The sequence below is a fragment of the Lipotes vexillifer genome, unplaced genomic scaffold (genome assembly GCF_000442215.2).
Source record: "Lipotes vexillifer unplaced genomic scaffold, Lipotes_vexillifer_v1.1 scaffold129, whole genome shotgun sequence".
In the NCBI taxonomy this organism is placed as follows: domain Eukaryota; kingdom Metazoa; phylum Chordata; class Mammalia; order Artiodactyla; family Lipotidae; genus Lipotes; species Lipotes vexillifer.
In genome coordinates this window covers 841309-866520 of record NW_006777287.1, presented here as the reverse complement: position 1 = coordinate 866520, position 25212 = coordinate 841309, and the positions used below count along the sequence as shown (strand labels likewise).

The 25212-nt window shown below is 40.9% G+C and overlaps 1 protein-coding gene and 1 non-coding gene across 6 annotated transcripts; one reads left to right on the top strand and one right to left on the bottom strand.

Moving 5' to 3' along the window:
• The first annotated feature begins 33 nt into the window (after positions 1-33).
• ZNF41 (zinc finger protein 41) lies at positions 34-25212 on the top strand. Of its 5 annotated transcripts, none has more exons than XM_007450845.1 (6): positions 34-148; positions 1000-1008; positions 2016-2023; positions 14042-14162; positions 14428-14523; positions 22675-25136. In XM_007450845.1, the coding sequence occupies exons 1-6, from the start codon at positions 88-90 to the stop codon at positions 24726-24728; spliced, it is 2349 nt and encodes a 782-aa protein (XP_007450907.1). In that variant the 5' UTR covers positions 34-87; the 3' UTR covers positions 24729-25136. The 5 variants fall into 5 exon arrangements, with proteins under 5 accessions (XP_007450907.1, XP_007450909.1, XP_007450908.1 ...); XM_007450844.1 differs by lacking the exons at positions 1000-1008; positions 2016-2023 and adding exons at positions 2108-2122; positions 2572-2576 and having other exon boundaries at positions 88-219; positions 14002-14162; positions 22675-25212; XM_007450847.1 differs by lacking the exons at positions 1000-1008; positions 2016-2023 and having other exon boundaries at positions 34-159; positions 14026-14162; positions 22675-25212.
• TRNAE-UUC (transfer RNA glutamic acid (anticodon UUC)) lies at positions 7759-7830 on the bottom strand. The gene has a single exon. It is a non-coding gene; the product is annotated as a tRNA-Glu (tRNA).

The following is a 25212-nucleotide window of genomic DNA, read 5'->3' as shown; positions in this document are numbered from 1 at the left end:
CGCGCCCACGGCCCCGCCTGGACTCAGGGTACCGGGAAGAGCGGAGTTGTCAGCAGGAGAGCCTGAGGGTTGAGGCTCAGCGGGACAATGCCAGCCAACCGGAGCTCTCCCCAGTGGTCCCCAGCCCTGGCTGCAGAGGGACATGGCAGTGTGTGTGAGGTGAGGAGAGACAGGGCTCAAGGGACAGGAGTTTATTCAGTGAGGAGATGGCCCCTACCTGTCACTAGGGACTCAGGGCAGGGGCAAGTATGTCACAGGAGGGGCAAATTCCAGACTTGGTGTTCCTGAGACAGGTCACCATCCTCCTGCTGTGTGAGCACCACGTGGCTGGTGTCCCACATCCAGAGCCCTTCCTGTTTCAGTGGAAAATGTGATGCAGCCTATGGAGGAAAGGTGGGATGGGTCAGCCCCACAGCCTAGAGGAGGGGGAGGCAGCTCCCTGCAGGGTGTCTGTGAGCGAGGTCTGGGTTGGGGTGATCACCGGCCCCAGCCAGGGAGACGCTACCCCCTGACGCACAGCACAGGCCCTTCAGTCCTCACTGGCTCTGTGCACACACTCAGCTGATCCCTACCAGAGCCTGCTTTCCCCTGATCCTTGGGGACTTGCTGATTTCTCCTCTATCCTGATCTAGGGCAGAAAAATCCCCTTTCTTTGGAACTTAGAGAATGGCAGGGTAGTAGGGTGACCACAGTCTCTAGGGCCCTTCTGCTTCCTCCTCCTCTCAAAGATGAGTAAAGTGGCCTGAAAAGGTACATGACTTGCCCAGGCCTCTGGGATTGTGAGTGACAGCAGTGGACTGGAACCTTGTCTCCTGACCCTGTCTTCCACCCTCACCACACAATAGCCAAGACCAAGTTTCCCACTAAAAGTTCCCCTTGAGATTCTATAAACAGAGCAAGATGATGAGGGAGCCAGACCTTGCCCCACAGCTCCCTCTTTCCGACTGTCCTGTGGATGCTGTCACCTCTGGGGACAGGCTCGTTGTCACAGGGGCTCAGGGTCATGTGGTCATTAGGATAATATTAAACTTTAAAAAATTATTTTGATGTTTGCTATTTCATAATTTCATTATTTCACAATATAATGTTAGAAAATACAGGTAAGCAAGTACAAGAGAATAAAACTACTTATAATTCCAGCATTAGCCAAAGTTAATCATTGTTAACATTTAGCTATAGTTCCTTACAGCTTTTTTTTTCCTTTGTATGTGCATGTATGTGGGTATACATGTGGGGCTGTGAGTGTACATACATGCCACACACATGTACATTATATAACTCAAGTTTAAAAATGAAATCATAGTATTTGGTTGTCTCCTTTTTAACTGGCAGTTTAATATAATTTTCTAGGCAGTAAATATTTTTCTTCACACACACATGATGCACAGGATTAAACTATATCCTATGGATAAACTATATTTAATTTAACCAATCCACTATATGTGAATTTAGGGTGTTCTAGGTTTTCTGTTGTGATGAAAACTGCTATGGTGAAATTCTTACACTTAAATCTTTTTGCCCAAGTCACTGAAATTATATTTTGAGTCAAAGGTATAGGGACATTGAATGGTAAACGAATTGCTGTCTAACAGTAGGGCAATTCCACTCTTGGAAAATTGTCCTTGTCCAGGCTCTTCTCCATCATATCAGTCACAGACCCACAGGTTGGGGCCACAACAATGTGGTCCTCCCAAGTCCTTCTGCACATGGCCTCTTGCCCAGCCAATGTGTGGAAACTTCTAGACGAATGATTCTGATCTCTGCAAGGCACATTTCTCCATTCATGTCTTCCTTCCCAGCCATAGACCTCTGCCCATTTGCAAGAAGAGACGGAAACCAAGACCCTGGTAAATATTATTTATTCACGTATTTATTTGTTAGGTTCTTAGTTTTTTCATTAGATGTCAGAGAGCAGGGAATGGGAAGAGATACCAAGGAACCAATAAAAATGTCCCCAGGGGTGAGGAACAGCCAGTTTGGCTAAGAAATAGTGGCTGAAGCTGGAAAACAGGCAGAGGGGTCAGTAAGAGAAAGAGGGATGAGGAATAGCCACAGGGAACAGCTGGAGGGACCATGTTGCACTTATTGGAAATAGAGGATAGTCAAGGGGCCCAGGGGACAGGTGGGAAATCAGTGGAACAAACAGAGGAAATGGGAAACAAAAGCCAGAGGCCAGGAGCAGCAGAGAGACCAAGAAGCAGTAGTTGGGGCTGGAGAAGTGTTAATAGTGGGGAGCAAGGAAGAGCCAGAGGATATGAGAACAATTAGAAGGATCTCAAAATGGGAGGAGGGACCAGGAAATAGAGGAACCAGATATCAACCAGAGGGAACAGGGACCATCTAGAGGGACAAGGAAACAGAAGACTCAGCTAAAAGGAAAAAGCAAAAAGGTTTGGTGTACTGGGTAAGAGCCTGCCAGACAAGCCACTTCAAGAGGTACCAGGGGTCAGAGGAGAATCTGAGAGGATGGGGAAAGGCAGAGATACTGGGGAACAGAAATGGGAAATGGGAAAGATGAGCCTGGGATATGCAGCAGCCAGAGGAAGCAGGGACCAGCTGCTGAGGCTGTAGAACAGGTTGGAGGGGCAGGAAAGGGACAGACCCATGGGACAGTTGGAGAGGCAAAAGGACCTCTGAGGATGAGGAGTAGCCAAGGGTACCAGAGGCAACAAGGAACAGTTGTAGAGGTTGGGGAGTAGCCAGAGGGAACAGCAAAGTGGACATCAAAGATATATCTGGTTTGGATAGCAGCCTGTCTGACCTGGGAACAACTAGAGGGACTAGAGAACAGCTGGAAGGCATAGTATCCATTCCTGAAGCCAGAGGCCCCATGTAGTGGGCACTGGGGTTAAGGGACAGTTGCAGAAGCCAGAGAGAGTCTGGGGAGCATCCAGAGTTCCCTGAGATAAGGCAATAGGGGCTTCATGGGATGTGGAACTTCACTGCTACAACAGGGAAAGTCCTAGGCAAACTGGGACAGTTGGTCACCCTGCCCAAGAAACAGCCAAAGGAGCCAGTCAAAAGTCAGGTGTAATGCAAGTGATGCAGAAGGTGAAAGTACAGAACCCAGCTGTGGCACAAAGCACACAGAAGTAGTATATGTTGATGATCAAGAGCCTAGGCTAGGAGCCAGGTAGACCAGCACTTCACAGACAGTGGTACATGGACCAGATGCAGAGCACCAGATGAGAGCATATTAGAAATGCATTCCAGCACTGCCCAAGGAGCAGGGAAGAATTGGGTCTACAAAGAAGTCAGAGGAGTCAAAGGGCAGTCAGTCTTGTGTCAACTAGAAGGAATGAGAAAGCCTCATCAGGACCAGGGAGCAGCCAGATGGACTAGGGTGCAACCAGAATGGTGCCACAGACTAAGGATCAGCTAGAGGAATAGCTGTCAAAGGGAACAGAGGACAGTCAGAGGCATCAGGGATCAGTCAGAGGGAAGAAGAAACAGGAGGCATGGAACAATGGAACAAGGGACAATCAGAGGAAGCAATAAACAGAGGCATCAGGAAACAGACCAGGGGACAGTCAGAAATAACAAGAAACATTTAGAAGGAACAGTAAGCAGAGGGATGAAAGAAGAGTCAGATGGGGACCATGCAGAGGGAACAAGAATCAGGAGAGGGAGCAGGGAGAAGTTAGGGGACAGGAGTGGGTAGGGTAAGCAGGGAAAGCCAGAGGGAGGAGCATGGGAGCAGGAAAGACTAGGGCACCCCCAGCCCCAGGCGAGGGCACAGTGAGCTACACTGCATACTTTCAGGCAGCCTAGTAAGTGCCCTAGGAGCCTTCCTGCTAGGCTGGGATAGGGTTTTTAGAAGGGCAGGGTTATATCACAGGAGGTGATGGAGAAGTGTGCTGGGGCAGAAGTGAGAGCAGCCCTTGGGGACTGAGCCCCAAGCCGGCTGCAGGGTGGGACAGAGCAGATGGCCAGGGACAGAATGGGCAGTGAGTGGCCAATCCTGGCAGCACAGCGTTCCCTTGGGGTGAGAGTGCAGAATGTTTTGGGACTGAGACATTGCTGTGTGGTTCACTGGCGAGCTGTCAAGAGCTGGAGTGGGGATCCTCACCTAGGATGAGGGAGTCCTTGTAAGTGTCCTGGTGGTGGCAGAGACACAGGCCATCCTCCATGGTAGAAATGGGCCATAAAACCAAACCTTTTTGTATGTGGCTGCTGAGGCTAGAATCTGGGTGGTTCTGTATTAGCAACTTTGTATCCAAGTCACTAGCTCCAAAATCCCTCTCCATCACATCACATAAGCCTACCCAGCCAGGGTGGAGTCCAAAGTGAAAGGGATCAGAGGGGCATCTGTGCCTGGCATGGTCTTTTTACCCTTTCCCTGTGTGACTCCCAGGGTGGGAGAGACAGATGAGTGTGGTCTTTTGTCCACCAGCTTGGGCTGTCAGAGTTGTTAAAATATTTAACAATGTCTGAAAAAGTATATATGTATATATATATATATATATATATATATATATGTATATATATATATCTGAATCACTTTGCTGTACATCTGAAACTAACACAGCATTGTAAACTAACTATGCTTCAAGTTTTATTTTTATTTTTAAATTTATTTATTTATTTGTTTTTGGCTGTGTTGGGTCTTCGTATATATATATATATATATATATCTGAATCACTTTGCTGTACATCTGAAACTAACACAGCATTGTAAACTAACTATGCTTCAAGTTTTATTTTTATTTTTAAATTTATTTATTTATTTGTTTTTGGCTGTGTTGGGTCTTCGTTGCTGTGCGCAGGCTTTCTCTTGCGGCAAGCGGGGGCTACTCTTTGTTGTGGTGCACGGTCTCTCGGCACGTGGGCTCAGTAGTTGTGGCTCACAGGCTCAAGAGCACAGGCTCAGTAGTTGTGGTGCATGGGCTTAGTTGCTCTGTGGCATGTGGGATCTCCCCAGGTCAGGGCTCGAACCCATGTCCCCTGCCTTGGCAGGAAGATTCTTAACCACTGCGCCCCCAGGGAAGCCTGCTTCAATTTTTAAAAATGGTAAAACAAAGTTTTTAAAAAATGTTTACCAGTGCCAAATGATAGAATATTTTAATTTTCCCATACTGGTTGGCAAATAGCCACTCCTCCCCACCACCTGAGGCTCCTCCCCTGTATCACCTACACACCTGCCAGTCTGTCCTGGGGTCACTGGCAAGAGAGCAAGGATCAGGAGGATGGGCAGGCAGAATGAGAGCCTCCCTCAAGCCTGACCCCAGGGCTTTCCCTGGGTGAGTGCCCTTGCTCAGTGAAGGGGAGTAGGTCAGACATGCTGCTAGAGGCTTAGGTGGAGGTCCTGCTCTCAGCAACCCTTGGGGCTGTGCTCAGGAGAGCTGGTGGATGGAGAAGTGCTGAGCACCGCCCAGTGCTTGCGGATCTGCCCCCGGAGCTGCTGGGGTGGAGCAGGTACTGTGAGTTCCATGCCTGCTCTGTGCCCCTGAACACTCACTAATAAGGGCCCCCAAAGAACAAAGGTCTTTCAATGAATAAAGGTTCCTCATTTCCTCACAGTTGAATCACTAGATCTTGTCTTTGATACTTAGTGCATTTTTTGTGTTGTTTAGGAAATCCTCACCTACCCCAAGGCCTAAACAAATATTTACCTATATTTTCTACTAAGAGTTTTAAAGCATTAATTCTTTTGAAACGTTTGATTCTTTTGCCCTTCACCCAGAGCCACTAATTGTTAACATTTTGCCACATTTGCTTTCTCTTCTCAATTTATGTATATATGTATGTATGTATGTAGTGTATACACACAGAAATATTTAAAACTTTATTTTCTGAACCACTTGAGAGTAATTTGCAGACATAATTCCCCTTTACCCTTAAATACTTAATGTGTATCTCATAAGAACAAGGACATTCTCTTACATAATCACAGTACAGTTATCAAAATCAAGAAATTGCACATTGATCTAGTACTATCTAATATTTGATGTGTATTATCTAATTACCTAATGAGGTGAAAAACTCGGCCTCTGTGCACCGGTGCCAAATCGAATCTCAGAGACAGAGTTTTGGGTGAAGTAGAGAAGAGTAGCTTTTATTGCTTTGCCAGACAAATGGGGACACAGTAGGCTCCTGCCCCGAAAAACTGTGTGTCCCAACCTGGGAGGATTGGATGAGGAGTTTTATAGCAATGGTTCAAGAGCAGGCTTGCTGATAAGGATTAGAGTGTGTGCAGGGCCTGCACTCCTTTAATCTGGTCTCAGGTAGTCTCTTGATGAGCTTCTCTGGTTCCTTTAATCTGGCCTCATGTGGTCTTCTCTGGAATGAAGAATGCTAACACCTTCCATTTGTTGGGGGTTTTAGTTCTGTAAAGAGCTCAAAGATATTATGTGTATCCCTTGAGGAGGAACCAGGACCCTGCCCCAAGGCTGCACTATTGTTTCTTGGCTGCTTCTCCTTTGTCTCTGCATCCCCTCCCTTACCTGATTAGCAACTGTTCAAATCTGCCCTTTGGAAGTCAGGGAAGGTCATGGAGGCTGGAATCTATTCCCTACAAACAAGAAATGGGGGACAGGGAGTTCCCTGGTGGTCCAGTGGTTAGGATTCCAGGCTTTCACTGCCAGGGCCCAGGTTCAATCCCTGGTCAGGGAACTGAGATCCCACAAGCCATGCAGCATAGCCAAATAAATAAATAAATAAAGACAAAAATCTTGAAAAAAAAAGAACAGGGGACAGCCCCACAGGGTCCTGCTCGGTTTCACTAACATACAATTTGTAAATAATTTTCCCAGTTGTCACGATAACATCCTTTATAGTATTTCCCCCTGATCCAGGATCCAATCCAGGCCCATGTATTATGTTTAGTTGTCATGTCCCTTTACCCTTTAATCTGAAACAGTTCCTTAGCTTTTCCTTGACTTTCATGACACCATTTGGAAGAATGTCCCTCAATTTGGGTTTTCTTCCTGCTTCCTCATAATTAGATTCGGGTTTTTCATTTTTGTCAAATATCACAGAAATGATGCTGTGTTCTTCTCAGTGCCTCACATTGGCAAGAATTCAATACCAATTTGTCCTTTATTGATAATGTTAACTTTGATCACCTGGCTAAGATGGCATCTGTCAGGTACTATAAAATTACTATATTTCTCTTTGTAATTAACAACTAGGTTATGGGGAGATACATTGAGACTGTGTATACATTGAGACTATTTCTCATGCTTTTGTCCACTAATTGTAGCATCTAGCAATGATTCTTGCCTGTAACAATTAATTATGGTGCTATTTCCCTAATGGTGTTTTTCTAATTCCATCATTTCTTCTATATTGATTAGTTGGCATTCTCCTATAAGGAAAAACATTCCTTTCTCTGACTGCTGAAATGACAATTATATGCCAGGCACAATGAGCACACCTTGAGTTACCATTTGTCACTAATAGGAACTAGAGCTTCTTGGAGATATGACTGACTCCAGGGTTGGAACAGAGAAAGTACAAAATGATTCTGGAAGAACTCATTGTGCTGGGAAGTAATGAAGCACTCAAAAGATAGGAACATGTCAAAATGACACAGGAGCCACTTTGAAGGATCTCCCTCTGGTCAAATCTGCGACAATATGAGTAGCAAAAGAAATCATAATAGTAATAGATTATCATCTACTGAATAAAGTAGGAAGTGACCAGACCCTATAATAGGTAAGTAGGTACATAGGTAGGCAGATAGAGAGGAAAGAAGTGAATTCCCCCCCCTTTTTTTTCCTTTTTTTTGGCTGTGCTGCACGGCTTGCTGGGTCTCAGTTCCCCGACCAGGGATTGAACCCTGGCCACAGCAGTGAAAGTGCCGAATCCTAACCACTAGACCACCAGGGAACTCCTGTGAGTGCTCCTTTTTAATAGCATCTTGATCTTTTTTGCTGTGTCCCCTACTCCAATCTTTCTGAGGATAATTTAGTAGTTTGTTAAAAACTTTTTATTTGCAAATAATTATAAATTTATAGGAAGTTGCAAAGATGGTACAGAGAGGTCTCATGTAACTCTTTACCCAGTTTCCCCTAATGATTACATCCTGCGTCACTAGAGTACAATTATCACAAATAGGAAATTGACATTTCTATGGTGTGCATGTCATTCTCTGCCATTTTACACATGTGTAGATTCCTGTACAATAATCCAGATACAGAACTATTCCATCACTACATAGGTCTCTACTGGTGTTGACGTTTTACCAGTTAGAGTGAAGTGTAGAAAAGTTAGCTCCCTTTAAGTCCCTTTACCCTCACCAATTACAATTGTCTTAAATATTTCCTCTACATACATGGAGATCCACATCATAAAAATGTTATACTTTTTAATTTGACCTTCAAATATAATTTAGAAAACTCAAGAGGAAAAGGAAAGTCTATTGTATTTTACCATATTTTTTCTCTTTCCATTTTTCTTCTTTCCTGATGTTCCAAGACTTCTTTCACCATCTCCTTTCTGTTTAGAGAACTTCCTTTAAGCCATTATTTTAGGGTAGGTCTGCTGACAACAGATTTTCTTAGTTCTCCTTCTTCTGAGAATATCTTGATTTCCCCTTCATTTCTTCTTTCTTAGTAACAGCTTTATTTAGATATAATTCACGTACCATAGTTTACCCATTTAAAGTGTCCAATTCAGGGACTTCCCTGGTGGCGCAGTGGTTAAAAATCTGCCTGCCAATGCAGGGAACACGGGTTCAAGCCCTGGTCCAGGAAGATCCCACGTGCCGCAGAGCAACATGCGCCACAACCACTGAGCCCATGAGCCACAACTACTGAGCCCATGTGCCACAACTACTGAAGCCCACGCGCCTAGAGCCCATGCTCCACAACAAGAGAAAGCCCATGTGCACCAACAAAGACCCAACACAGCCAAAAATAAAAATAAATAAATTTATTTTAAAAATAAAGTGTCCAATTCAATGTTTTTTGTATGTTTATGGATATGTGCAACCATCACTATAATCAATTTTAGAACATTTTCATCACCTCAAAAAGAAACCCCATACCCCTGAGCCATCACTCTGCCCCACCTCATCTCCCTGCCTCCTCCAACCCTAAGCAAACATTAATATGCTTTCTGTCTCTATAGACTTTACTATTCTGGACATTTCACATGAATGGAATCACATAACATGTGATATTTTTGTCTGGCTTCTTTGACTCAGCATAATGTTTTTAAGGAGCTCCCTCTGGCCAAACCTGGGACAATTTGAGTAGCAAAAGAAATAATGATAGTAATAGGTTATAACCCACTGAATAAAGTAGGAAGTCACCAGTCCATAATAGGTCAGCAGATATATATGTAGGTAGGCAAATAGATAGGGAAGAAGTGTAGCATGTACATGTAGTAACATGTATCAGTATTTCCTTCCTTTTTGTGGCTGAATAATATTCCATTGTGCAGGTGTATCACATTTTGTTTATTCATTTGTCAGCTGATGTACATTTGGGTTGTTTCCACCTTTTGGCTATTATAAGTAATGCTGCTGTAAACATTTGTGTACATGTTTTTATGCAGATATATATTTTCATTTATCTCAAGTATATATATACATCTAGGAGTGGAATTGCTAGGTCAAATGATAACTCTATGTTTAATAATTTGAGGAACTGCCAGACTGTTTTCTAAAGCAGCTGCACCAGTTTACATTCCCACCAGCAGTGTTTGTATGAAGTTTCCAATTTCTCCAAATCCTCATCAGCACTTGTTATTATCTGACTTTTTGATTCTAGCCATCCTAGTGAGTGTGAGGTAGTATCTCATTGTAGTTTTGATTTTCATTTCCCAGATAATTAATGATGTTAAGCATCTTTTCATGTACTTAATGGCCATGGCTGCTTCATTTCTTAAGGATAATTTTGCCAGATATGGAATTCAGGGTTGACAGTTCTTTTCTTTCAGCACTTGAAAAATGTTGTGCCGTTTCCTTTGCTCCACCATGGTTTTGGGTGAGAAATCTGCTGTCACTTTAATTGTTTTTCCCCTATAGGTAAGGTGTCATTTCTCTCTTGCTGATTTCAAGATTTTTTCTTTGTCTTTAGTTTTCTGAAGTTTGACTATAATGTGTCTTCGTATAATTTCTTTGGTTTATCCTTTTGGGGTTTGCTCAGCTTCTTGAAACTCTATGTTGATATCTTTTGCCAAATTTGAGAAATTTTCAGCTATAATTTCTTCAAATATTTTTCAGCCCCACACTTTCTCCTCTCTTTCTGGAACTCTGATGACATGAATGCCAGATCTTTTATTATAGTCTCAGAGGTCCCTGAGGCTCTGCTCATTTTTTTTCCAGTCAATTTTCTTTCTGTTGTTCAGATTGGATCATTTCTATTGTTCTATCATCAAGTTCTCTAATTCTTTCCTCTGTCCTCTCTATTCTGCTGTTGAGCTCTTCCACTGATATTAAAATTTTAGTTATTCTATTTTTCAGTTCTAAAATTTCCATTCTGTTCTTCTTTATATCTTTTTTTCTGAGATTTTCTGGTTTTATATTTAAGTATATTGAAGCATTTTTTTAAAAATAATAACAAACTGTTAGCACAGGGACAAAATGTTCCCCTGATGACTCTAATGCATAGCCAGACTTTTAAAAAATATTTATTTATTTGTTTGGTTGCTCCAGGTCTTAGTTGCAGCAGGTGAGCTCCTTTGTTGCAGCTCACAGGCTCCTTAGTTGTGGCATGCATGTGAGATCTAGTTCCCTGACCAGGGATCAAACCCAGGCCCCCTGCATTGGGAGTGTGGAGTCTTAACCACTGTGCCACCAGGGAAATCCCTGAAGCATTTTTATAATGGCTGCTTTAAAATCCTTGATAATTCTAACATCTGTGTCATCTCAGTGTCAGTGTCAGTTGATTGTCTTTTCTCATTCCAGTTAAGATTTTCTTGCTTCTTCACATGATGCCTGATTTTCAGTTATGTCTTGGATATTTTGGGAACTCTGAGACTCTGGATATTATTTAAATCTTGTGTTTAGCAGTCTCCCTCCAACACTGTTCTGCTAAAAAAGGAGAATCTCCTTCTTACTGCCAGGTGGAGGTGGAAGTTCAGGTCCCTAATTAGCCTCCTTTGACACCCCAGAGGGGACAAGCACCTTGTTGATCCTGGGTGGAGGTGGAATGTCATGCTCCCCACCAGACCACCTCTGACACCACCCTGGTGGGGAGACAAAAAGGTACCTCATTACTGTGTTGGGGGTAGAAGTTCAAGATCCCCACATAGCCTAAATTGACACTGTGTGGGAGGGGCCTCATTATCCCCAGGCAGGGATGAAAACCTAGGCTCCCCACTCAGCCTTTGCTGATGAGAATTGGGATGGGAGCTGCAGCTTTTTTCTGTGATGCTTGGCTGGAGTAGGGCAGTAACTATCTAAATTTTTCTTTCTTGTTACATTGGCCCTTTCCTGGTACTTTGGCTAGAGATAGCAGGCTTTCTTGGGACTGTTTTTATCTGCACCAGTTGGCATTCTGGGTTGCCAGCTTCTCCACCACCCAGTCCAAGATATATGGGGTGAAAAGAAAACTCAGGGAAATCACTGCTGTGTCACTCCTCAGGTTCCAAGGTCCCTAGGAAGTTAGCCTCCTTCTCTCCAACTGATAGTCTTCTTATCTTTTTTTTTGTTGTTGTTGTTTTTGTTTTTGCGGTACGCGGGCCTCTCTCACTGCTGTGGCCTCTCCCATTGCGGAGCACAGGCTCCAGACGCGCAGGCCCAGCGGCCATGGCTCACGGGCCCAGCCGCTCCGCGGCATGTGGGATCTTCCCAGACCGGGGCACGAACCCGCGTCCCCTGCACCGGCAGGCGGACTCTCAACCACTGTGCCACCAGGGAAGCCCATCTTTTTTTTTATATATAATGTCCAGCTACTTAGCAGGAGAAATAGGGAGAATTGTATCTGTTTCATCTTGAGCCCATTGGTAACTTTTAAACTTAATTTTTTAATAGGTAATACATTCACATAGTTCTTTACCCCAGTCCCACAGATTTCCCTAACCAAGAAACCAGTCTTGATTAGTTGGTGGGTGGGTGGGTGGATGGGTGGTATATGCTTATAGATTATGCAAATAAAAGCAACTAAGAAAATATCCTTCATATTTTTCCACAAAGATAGTAGATACTGTTACTGTTATGCTGAACACTGATTTTTAAAATTACTGTTAATTTTAAACTTTTTTATCATGAAATAGTACACACATTTTGAATAATGCTGCTGTAAATACTCTTGAACATGCCTCTTGTTGCACATGAGCACATATTCCAATTGAGCATATTTCCATGGATGGAATCACTGTGCCCTTGTGTATGCATATTTCAACATTACCGGATAAAGCCAAAAGGTTTTCCAATATGGTCGTCCAATTTACAGCTCCATTAGACATATGAGAGTTTTCATTGCACCATGTTCTCTTCAACACTTCATATTGCCGTTCTTCAAATAACTTTTTTATTGAGGTATAGTTGATTTATAATATTATATAAGTTTCAGGTGTACAACATAGTGATTCACAGTTTCTAAAAGTTATACTCCATTTATAGTTATTATAAAATATTGGCTATATTCCCTGTGCTGTACAATATATCCTTGTTGCTTATTTATTTTATACATAGTAGTTTGTACCTCTTAATCCCCTACCCCTACCTTGCCCCTTGCCCCTTTCCTCTCCCCACTGGTAACCACTAGTTTGTTCTCTATGTCTGTGAGTCTGTTCCTGTTTTTTGTTATATTCACTAGTTTGTTTTATTTTTTAGATTCCACATATAAGTGATATCATATAGTATTTGGCTTTCTCCATCTGACTTATTTCACTTAGCATAATACCCTCCGAGTCCACCCATGTTGTTGCAAATGGCAGAATTCCATTTTTTTTATGGCTAAGTAGTATTCTATTGTATATATATACTACATCTTTACCCATTCATCTGTTGATGGACATTTAGGTTGCTTCCATGTCTTAGCTACTGTAAATAGTGCTGCTTTGAACATTGGGGTGCATGTATCTTTTCAAATTAGCATTTTTGTTTTCTTTGGATATATACCCGGGGTGGAATTGCTGAATCATAAAATCATTCTGTTTTTAGTGTTTTGAGGAACTGTTTACCACAGTGGCTGCACCAATTTACATTCTCAACAACAGTGTACAAGGGTACCTTTTTCTCCACATCCTTGATATTGCCAGTGTTTTTCATTGAAGACATTGTAAGGTTGTGTAATGGTAACTCATTATGGTTTGAATGTGCATTCCCTGGTTACTAAGGAAGTTAAGCCCTTTTTGTGTTTATTAATGCCTTGGATTTCCTCTTTTGTAAAATGCCTGTTCAGACCTTTTGCCCACTTTTCTACTGGTGATCTCTCTCTTTTTTAAAAAAATTGGTTTGTAAGTGTTCTTTACATTCTCTAGATATGAGCCCTTTGTCAGTAATGTGTTGCAGATATCTTTTATTTGGTGGCTTTTCTTTTTTTTCTCTTATAATGCTGTATTTTAAATGCTGTCTCTTCATTGGAGACAGACATCAATCTTTTTCTTTATGGTTAATGTTTTTTGCATCCTGTTTGAGAATTATTTTCATAATCCAAGATGATGAAGATATTCATCTCTACTATGGTTTTTTCTGTGTTATCTTTTAAAGGCTTTATTGTTTTGCCTTTCCCCCAGTACATTTCTTCCAAATGCATTTTAGCCCCCTTTGTATCTTCTTATGTTGGTTGCCAAGTTGTTTTATATTTTAGTCAATTCTATATTGCCATTGCCTGGCACATAATCAACCAGTAAATGTATTGTATGTAGTTCCTACGTTAACTCGAGGACTTAAAGAGAGCCTATTTTTATCCTCATTTTTGAAAAAAGAGGGACTGAATGAATAAATGAATGAATTTAATACACAGTGAATGTCAAGATACTTCAATGTGTTTTTCTCTCACAAAATAAAATGCAAAACTGGGTGCTGGATGAAAACCCTATATGATACATTATGGTAAAAGTCATTAAAAACAACTTCCTATCCCTCTTCCCTCCATCCTCCAGTGCTGACCATGTCACCTTGAACAGGACTGTGTTGTTACAGGTGTCATTCAAGGATGTGACTGTGGACTTCAGCAGGGAGGAGTGGCAGCACTTGGACCCTGCTCAGAGGCTCCTGTACCGGGATGTGACGCTGGAGAACTATAGCCACCTGTGCTCAGTGGGTAAGCACAGCCACCCTATGCACTTGCCAGGGGCCTCAGAGAGGCTGCTTCCATTCTCAGCTGCTGAATGCTCTGGGGCATCTGAAGTGTGTGATGGTGTCATCCTTGATTTGCCCAAGATACTTCAGTCCTTTTTCACGTCTGTGATTATTACTCTACTCCCAGTGAAATGGGATTACTTTCCTGAAGAGCAAATGGAAGTGTCATTGAAAGGCCCCAAAACCCAATTAGCTGGACCCAATCCTGTATCATGTCCTGTTAACAGGGTACCAAGTTCCCAAACCAGAGGTCATCTTCAAGTTGGAGCAAGGAGAGGGGCCATGGACGTTGGAGGAGGAAACCCCACATCAGAGCTGCTCAGGTGAGTAAGTGTGACCTAGGCAGATGGGGGACATGGAAATAGATCTCAGTTTCTCTAGAAGAAGCTGATGCCTTTGAAAGGCTCTGAAGTTATCTTATCTTGAAGGCTCGAAGCATTTGGAGTTGCTTGGAGAGAGTTGACAGAGCCCCTCCAATATCTGAATGCTTTCTCCAAGTATGACCCTTGCCGATACCCATTGTCTTCTTTGCTTGGCTTTGTGACAAGAAAGCTGTCTCTAATCTCTGTACCATGGATCACATACATACTACGCTATCTTACCTAGGGACTTTTTATTCTTCCTACTTCACTCCCACCTCCTTATCTTAGGTTCTTTTCTTGTACATTAGGTATTTTAAATTTTCTTCCCTTTTATTCCAATTCCTCATAACCATCCCTTATGCCTCCTCCCAAAGGCAACAGATCTAATGTGTTTGATCTTTGAATTTGTATGATATTCTCTTAAAGCCTGAAGTATTGGTTTATAAGTATGTATTTTTAGTATATATAAATTATATTGTGCTACATGTCTTTTTTTTAAAACACTCTTTGTTTATACATTTTAAAACTTTATTTATTTTCCTTATTTTTTTGGCTGTGTCGGGTCTTAGTTGCAGCACACAGGATCTTCATTGAGGCATGCAGGATGTTTGGTTATGGCCTGCGGTCTCTTCATTGTGGTGCTCGTGCTTCTTTCTAGCTGTGGCTCGTGGGCTTCTCTCTAGTTGTGGCGTTTGGGTTTTCTCTCTCTAGTTGTGGCACATGGGGTCCAGGGCGCACAGGCTCAGTAGTTGTGGTGCGTGGGCTTAGTTGCCCCACGGGCATATGGGATCTTAGTTCCTCGACCAGGGATAGAACCCACATCCCCTGCATTGGAAGGCAGATTCTTTACCACTGGACCACCAGGGAAGTCCCTGTGCTACATGTCTTAATTATGTTCCTTTTTTTCACTCACCCCTAAGGTCTGTCCATATTGCAGTGCTCATCTGGCTTCATTCGTTCAAATTGCTGCATAGTATTGCACAGTGTGCTAGCACCACATCTTATTGAACCATACACCCAGTGGTGAAACCTAGGTTTTCATTAACTCCCATTTAAGACAAACAACTCTACAATAAATTTCTACACAGATGTTCTCTTAGAGTGTGAGAATTTCTCAGGGATGTATATAGAAGAGAGGGTTTGCCTGATCATTGCATATTCTCATACTGAATTTGAGCACCACCGTATTCTTCTTGAATTGGCTGCACTAATCTACTCTCCCAGCAATAGGGCACAGGGTTCTTGCTTTCCTCGAGTTTCTGCCAACAATTAGTATTACCAGAGTTTCTCATTTTTGGGCCAACTATGGGTATAAAGTGATATCTCATTTTTTATTTCTCATTTCTCCAATACCTAGTTTGAGCATTTCATTATTGACCATTTGTGGTCTCTTTGAGTTTCTCTCCTATGAGTGACCTTGCTCATGTTCCCCTAGTTTTGGTTTGTTTCCTGTCTGTTTCATACTGATTTGCATCCAATTTATTATTTGCCCACTTTTCCAGCCTTCTCCTCATTATCCCCATAAATGAGGTTGCCCTACGAACCCTGTCTACTGTTCACCAGTCTTTTCTTCATATACATGCAAGGATTCATCCATTTTGAAATTCTGATGACTCTGTTTTTGACATCTCCAATCTGTTCTTCCCTGGTACTTTAGTACTACATTTAGCTACCCAGAAAGTTCCATTGAGATGTTTCTCTTGCTCCTCACTACATCAGAAATTGGAATCATTACCTTATGTATCAGAAACCCTTCTCACCTTCCAACTTTTCTCACATTTGTCAGTGTTTCTTAAATCTTTCTGTCATTTTTAAGTTAATCACTCTACAGTTCCTACTGCTTTTCCATTTCTGAGAATATCATTTTCAGTTCTCAGTTCATCTTCTTAGTTCCCAGTAATATCACCCAAAACCAGCTCCATATTTTCTTACGCCTGGATTATAATTTTTCTATTACTGATTATATTTGCTAATTCCATTCTTTTTATTAGTTCACTTCAAAAGCCAACGATAAATTTCATTGCCTAAAATGTTCTATTTATCTTGACATTAGCTTTATGAAAAAACCTACAATTATTCCCCGTGACTTAGCATGTGACAATTCAACTCTTCATTCAGAGAGGCAAACAACATGACCATGTATTTCGAATTCAAATGTGTATCTGTATATTTTGTATAACCTATGCTCAAGTCCATTTTTAACATATTTTATGATTCTATAAGGTTTATTTATGTTAATAGTTCTATGAGTTTTGGGGAATTCCCTGGCGGTCCAGTGGTTAGCACCCAGTGCTTTCACTGCCAGGGCCTGGGTTCGATCCCTGGATGGGAAACAAAAATCCCGTAAGCCACGTGGTGTGGCCAAAATAATAATAATAATAATAATTCTATGAGTTTTGACAAATGCATACAGTCATGTAACCACCACCACAATCAAGATATAGAACAAAAATTACCTCAGGTCCCTTTATTGTTACTTCTTCCCACCACTTCCAGACCTGGAAAATACTAATGTCTTTTCTGTCTCTATAGTTTTGCCTTTTCCAGGATGTCATATAAATGGAATCATACAGTATGAAGCTTTTTGAGCCTGACTTCTTTCACTTAGCATAAAGCATTCAAAACTCATTCCTACTGTTGTGTTTTCCATAGTTTGTTCCTTTTTTATTTCTGAGTAGTATTCCATAGTATGGATGTATCACAGTTTATCCATTCACCAGCTGAAGGATATTTGGATGGTTTCCAGTTTTGGTGTTTATGAATAAAGGTGCTATGTTTATATATTTGTTTCCATATTTTGTGTGATGATAAGATTTCATTCACTTGGGTAAATACCTAGGAGTCAGATTGCTGGGCTGTATGGTAAGTATATGTTTAACTTTACTAGAAACTGCCAAACTTTTCCAAAGTGGCTATACAATTTTCAATTCTAACCAGCTATGTATGAGAGTTCCAGTTGATCTGCATTCTCACCAGCACTTGGAATTGTCCATTTTTAAAACTTTTAGCCATTCTAATAGTAAAATAGTTGTATCTTACTGTGGTTTTAATTGGCATTTCCATAATATCTAATATTTGACATCTATATATCTTCTTTGGTGAAGTGTCTGTACAAATCTTTTGCCCAGTTTTCTATAGGGAACATTGTTTTCTTATTGTTGAGTTTTGAAAGTTCATTATATATTATGGACACAAGTTATTTATCAGGTATGTGTTTTGCGAATATTTTTATTTGCTTATCAGTGTCTTTCATGAGGCACTTAAAATTTGGACAAAGTCTAATTTATCTTTTTTCTTATGTTATGGATTGTGCTTTTGGTGTTGTATCTAAGAAATCTTTACCTAATCCAAGGTCCCCCAAAAAATTAGGTCTTACATTTAGTTCTGTGATGCATTTTGCATTAATTTTTATATGTGATTTAAAGTATGGATCAGAGTTTTGTGTTTGTTCATTTTTGCACATGGCTATCCAATCATTTCAGCATCATTTATTTTAAAAAAAAAGCTATCTTCCTCTCAACTGAATTGCCTTTGCACCTTTATTGAAGATCAGTTGTCATATATATGTGGGTCTCTTTCTGGACTCTTCATTCTGTTCCATTGATCTATTCATGTATCTTTACACCATTCCCACACTGCCTTGATAAGTGTAGCTATGTAATAAATTTGAAATCATGTCATATTAGTCCTCCAACTTTGTTCTTCTCTTTCAAATTGTTTTGGCTATTCTAAGTACTTTGTGTATCCATTTGAATTTTACAGTCAATTTTTCAATTTCTATGAAAGTGAATTTTGATTGTGATTACATTGAATCTATAAGTCAGTTTGGAGAGAATTAACATCTTAACATTATCAACTCTTCCAATCCAAATATATAAATGATTTGATAATTTATGTATTGCAAACTGATTACCACCATAGCATTAGCCAACACCTCCATCCCATCACATAGTTACCATTTCTTTTTTGTGGTGAGAACATTTAAGGTCTACTCTCTAGGCAACATTCAAGTATATGACAGAGTATCATTATCTATAGTCACCATGCTGCACATTAGATTCCCAGAACTTGTTCATCTTATAACTGGAAGTTTGTACCCTTTGACCAATAGCTCTCCATTCCCTCCACCCTCCAGTCCCCGGGAATCACCACTCTATTCTCTGTTTCTCTGAGTTTGGCTTTCTTAGATTCCACATACAAGTGATAATACCATGCAGTGTTTGTCTTTCTCTGACTTATTTCACTTAGCATGATGCCCTCAACATTCAGAGAAGTTGTAGCAAATGGCACAATGTCCTTCTTTCTCATGGCTGAATTATATTCCATTGTATATATATATACCACATCTTTATCCATTCAGTGTGGACAGACACTTGGGTTGTTTTCATATCTTCCTATTGTGAATAATGCTGCAATGAACATGGGAGTGCAGATGTCTCTAAGAGATCCTGATTTCAATTCCTTCGGATATATACCCAGAAGTGGAATTGCTGGATCATACAATAGGTCTCTTTTGAATTTTTTGAGGAAACTCCATACTGTTTTCCATAGTAGCAGCACCAATTTGCACTCCAACCAACAGTGTACAAGTGTTCCCTTTTCTCCACACCCTCATCAGCATTTGTTATCTCTTGTCTTTTTGATGAAAGCCATTCTAACAGGTGTGAGGTGTTATCTCGTTGTGGTTTTGACTTGCATTTCCCTGAGGATTACTGCTATCAAGCACCTTTTCATGTACCTGTTTGCCATTTGTATGTCTTCTTTGGAAAACTGTCTGTTCAATTCTTCTGCCCATTTTTTAATCAGTTTGTTTTCTGCTATTGAGTTGTATATATTCTTTATATATTTTGCATATTAACTCCTTATCAGATATATGACTTGTAAATATCTTCTCCCATTCCATAGGTTGCCTTTTCATTTTGTTGATTGTTTCCTTTGCTGTGCATTTTTAATGTTTTCTTGATGTCTGCCATATTTGATAGTGTTCCCCTAATCTGACTCTTTATTCTGTGCTCTATATATTTAGATGATACATTTTCACCTTGTGATCAGATTTCACTATTTCATGAAATGGCAGTTAATTACTCCAGAATATATGGCTCTTTCTTTTTTCTCATCCTCCATCCCACAGGAACTCACAGAAAAACATAGGATTTTAGACTGTGTGGTAACTAAGGCTTTTTTTACCTCTAAGTTTTTAGAAAGCTCCCAGAATTAAGAGCCTATTTCTCAGATTCACAGACATAGAACACACTTGTAGTTGCCAAGTGGGGGAGGGGTGGACTGGGAGTTTGGAATTGACAGATGGAAACTATTATATATAGAATGGATAAACAACAAGGTCTAACTGTATAGCACAGGGAACTATATTCAATATCCTGTGATAAACCATAATGAAAAAGAATTTTTAAAAAGATCCATTCTTACACTGAAAAAAAAGAGCCTGTTTCTTATTGTATAACTTGGGACCTAATCAGGAGAGAGAAACCACATACTAATTTGAACATGGAAAGTTTAACAAAGAATTATTAGTGCCACTGCAATGAGAAGCCCACACATCGCAATGAATAGTAGCCCCCACTCACTGCAACTAGAGAAAGCCCACGTGCAGCAACAAAGACCCAACGCAGCCAAAAATAAATAAATAAATAAATAAATTTGAAAAAAAGAATTATTAACTATTGTGGGATTGAGGTAACAAGGGATTAGCCAGTAAAAGTAAAGAGAACTCTAAAGAATAAAGGAATAGCAAATTAGTGTGGGAGAGTATCTCTAAGGCTGTGAAGGAACACCCAAGGAAGCGCATCCCCTGCTTCCCAGGGATGAATCCAGACCTTATAGGGAGGGCATATCCACGGCTCACAGCATGGCAGCTGTCGTGCCACACTGGTTGAACTTACTGGAAATCTACCCTCTGAGGTTACAGAAAAAGCTGATCATAGGGAAGTGTCTCATTGGAAATATTCCACTACAAGCCATCTGAGAGGGGTGCCAGGATAAACTGCTGGGTGCTGGGTGCTTCTGGCTGCAATGCACTGCAGAAGCTGGGTGCTTGGGAAGCTATATGAGTGGCAGGAGCTGGGTGCTAAAGAAGTGACCTGCACTGCAAGATCTGGGTGCCTGGGAAGCTGCATGTGCATTAGGAGCCAGATGCTGCTGAAGCCACCACACTGCTGAAGCCTGGTAATAGACAAGCTGCCCTTGCTGGAGGAGCCTGCTGAGTGAGCTCAGTAGAACCAGGAAGCAAAACCCCTTCCTCCAGTGTTTCCCCATCACCCTGTATTGACAAGGTTCAACATCATGCCAGATGGCAAAGGAAAAAAGACTCAGATCCATTTTTGTAGAGCGGGCAGGGAAGGGTGAATTGGGGGTTGAAAGGCAAAAAATTGATAACTGTAACACTTATTCTTCAGTTTTCTGAAGCCAAGCATGGAAAATATTTAGTAAACTTAAATTTATTGAATTTGGGGAGATAGGCAGAGGAGGATATTTTTCTCTCTTTCAGAAGGATCCTTCAAATATCTGATCAGAAGAATTCAAAAGACCATAGATTATATTTGGAAAGGGAAGATAATTGCATGAAATGTTAATAATTTCAGGCTCTGTGTGTTAATTCTCTCTGTTATAACACAAAACTGTGCCAAATTTAGTATCAATATGAGTGGTACTGTGTCTGCTTTATACATTCATAGCAGATATAACCTCCCTAGAGGTGTACTAAAATTAGAGCTGATATCAAGGACAATACCTTCTGAATATGCACAGAGGAGCAAAGCAACAAGCTTAATATAACTGTATCGTCTCTTACATAAGCATTCTCAGGTGAATGGGTGCATTCAACAAATCAACTCTGATCTTGTTGGGTCATTCAAGGACCATGTTCCAAGTTATTGCTCTGCCATCTTCTAGAGTATTGTTGTCAGCTGGGTGGTTGATGTTGGGTCATTGTTGAGTCCTCTGGGCTGGGGAAGGGGGAATGGGGGAGATTTGCCCACTGTCTTAAAGCCTGTCCTAGGAGTGGTACATATCACTTCTGCTCATATTCCACTGGTGAGGACAAAGTGAGACTGGTAAACGTAATGCCCAGCTATGTTCTATTACTATAAAAGAAGAGGTGAATAGATTTTGGTGGATGGCTTGCAGTTTCTGCCGTAGATGGTTTGCCCTCTCCTATTTGACACTTGTTGAAAGCATATATTTTTCCTATAGATATAGAGGAATTGGTATTTGAGGACTATAAATTTAATGTAGATGCTCATAATGGTTCATAGGGAAAAGCAAGAGGAAGCAGAGAGATTATTAATGTTTTAGACCTAATATGTAATAAGGACATACATTCTGAAATATTTCTTCCATTCAGGCTTACCTTTAACAGACTTCAGTTTCTTCTTCTGGTTACTCTACTCACTGTCCTGACTTCCTACATAGTGGATATGGATTCCCAGGTTCAAATCCCATCTCTTATTTATTTAGCTATTTTTTAAATTTAATTTTTTTTTTTTTTTTTTTTTTTTTGCTGTGTTGCATCTTCGTTTCTGTGCAAGGGCTTTCTCTAGTTGTGGCAAGTGGGGGCCACTCTTCATCATGGTGCGCGGGCCTCTCACTATCGCGGCCTCTCTTGTTGCAGAGCACAGGCTCCAGATGTGCAGGCTCAGTAGTTGTGGCTCACGGGTCTAGTTGCTCCGTGGCATGTGGGATCCTCCCAGACCAGGGCTCGAACCCGTGTCCCCTACATTATCAGGCAGATTCTCAACCACTGCGCCACCAGGGAAGCCCTATTTAGCTATTTGATCTTCAGCAAGTTACATAACTTCTCTGTGCTTCTGTTTTCTCATCTGTGAAACATGATTGATAATGATAGCTACCTTTTAGGGTTTAGTGAAGATTAAATGAGCTACTTTGTGTAAAGCACTTGGAAGTGCCTGGTGCATCATAAATGGTATATAATTGTTTTGCATAGAGTAAGTGTTCTAGAAGAATTTCATATTACTATTTTCATTATTGTCATAAAGACTCTTCCATTTCTCTGTTCATCCTGTCCAAATTCCATGTACCCTCTATTCTCTGATAATTGTTCTGGAGTCATTTTCATTTTTTTCTCTTTCTTTTTAGATGAGGATAATGGGCAAACCCAACAACAGAGAATTTCTGGAGAAGTTTCATTACACTGTGAGAAATTTGGTCAGTCCATAGGAAAAGATTCATTGTGTTCCATTGTAGAAGAACTGTGGCAAGATAATGACCAGCTAGAGAGATATCAAGAAAACCAAAATAACCCTTTAAGTCATGTGAAAGTATTGATTAAGGAGAGGGGCTATGAATGTAAAAACATTGAAAAAATAATTCACGTGAGTACCAGGCTTGTTCCTTCCATTAAAAGACTCCATAACTATGACACATTTGGAAAGAGTTTGAAGTATACTTTAAACTTACATAATCATAATAAAAGCAATGCAACAAAGAACTTTGATAAGATTTTTAGAAATGGTAACAATTTTGCCCATAGCTCTTCCTCTACTAAGAATGAGAATGCTAATACAGGAGCAAACTCCTGTGAACTTAATCAATGTGAAAAACATCTTGGCCACAAACAAGTTCTCACACACCATCAGAAAATTCATAATGAAGAGAAACTTTATGTGTGTGCTCAGTACGTACAGATGTTCACCCAAAAGTCACATCTTTTTGAGCATCAGAGAATTCATGCTGGAGAAAAATCCCATGAATGCAACAAGCATGAGAACGTCTTTACTCAGAAGCCGCAAAGTGAGGTACCTCAAAGTGTTTACACAAGAGAGAAACCTTTTATATGTACTCAATGTGGGAAGGCCTTTACACTCAGGTCAAACCTCATTACACATCAGAAAATTCATACTGGGCAGAAACCCTATAAATGTAGTGAATGTGGAAAAGCCTTTTTCCACAGATCATATCTCTTTAGACATATGAGAATTCATACAGGAGAAAAACCTTATGAATGCAGTGAATGTGGAAGAGGCTTCTCCCAGAATTCTGACCTCAATATACATCAGAAAACTCATACTGGAGAGAAACACTATGCATGCAGTGAATGCGGGAAAGCCTTCACAAGAAAATCAGCACTCAGGATGCATCAAAGAATTCACACAGGAGAGAAACCTTATGTATGCACTGAATGTGGGAAGGCCTTCATCCAGAAATCCCATTTCAATACACATCAGAGAATTCATACAGGAGAAAAACCTTATGAATGCAGTGACTGTGGGAAATCGTTCATTAAGAAATCACAACTCCATGTGCATCAAAGAATTCATACAGGAGAAAAACCTTATATATGTACAGAATGTGGAAAGGTCTTTACTCATAGGACAAATCTCACTACACATCAGAAAACTCATACTGGAGAGAAACCGTATATGTGTGCCGAATGTGGAAAGGCTTTCAGTGATCAGTCAAATCTCATTAAACACCAGAAAACTCATACTGGAGAGAAACCCTATAAATGCAATGGCTGTGGAAAGGCCTTCATATGGAAGTCACGCCTCAAAATACATCAGAAATCTCATATTGGAGAGAGACACTATGAATGCAATGAATGTGGGAAAGCCTTTATCCAGAAATCAACACTCAGTGTGCATCAAAGAATCCATACAGGAGAGAAACCCTATGCTTGTCCTGAATGTGGGAAGGCCTTCATCCAGAAATCACACTTCATTGCACATCATAGAATTCATACTGGAGAGAAGCCTTATGAATGTAGTGACTGTGGGAAATGCTTCACGAAGAAGTCACAACTCCGGGTGCATCAGAAGATTCACACAGGAGAGAAACCCAATATATGTGCTGAATGTGGAAAGGCCTTCACTGACAGGTCAAATCTCATAACACACCAGAAAATCCATACTAGAGAGAAACCCTATAAATGCAGTGACTGTGGAAAAACCTTCACCTGGAAGTCACGCCTCGCTATCCATCAGAAATCTCATACTGGAGAGAGACACTATGAATGCAGTAAATGTGGGAAAGCTTTCATCCAGAAAGCAACACTAAGTTTGCATCAGATAATTCATACAGGGAAGAAACCTTATGCTTGTACAGAATGTCAGAAGGCCTTCACTGACAGGTCAAATCTCATTAAACACCAGAAAACTCATAGTGGAGAAAAACTCTATAAAGCCAGTGACTGAAAATGCCTTCAGCTGGAAATCACAACTGGATATGCATCAGCTGTCTCATAGTGGAGAGATGAGGAGTGCCTGATGCATCAATCATTGTGCAGGGGAAGTAGATATGACAGACTACAAACAGCCTAAGTGAACAGAAGGCAAACAAAGCCAAGTATCCTTCAGTCAGGTGGAATACAAGTTGATATGCAATTATATGCATAGGGAGACACTTCAATAAAGCATTTGAGCAATAGCCCTGTTTGGTTTTATGATTCACACAGGTACTCTCAATCTCCTGCAAATGGTAGAAATAGAGACCCCAGGAGATGACTTGTAATCTCCTGTGTTTCACTTTTTGGATAAAGGGCTTTATAAATTCAGCACTGATTTGTCCTTCATACCTTGGGATGTAAAAGTCCTTAATACTGGCCAATTTTTTTTCAAATTTCTAGGGTGGGGAGAAGAGTATTCATTGTTCAAACACCTCCAGGGCACTGAAGTCAAG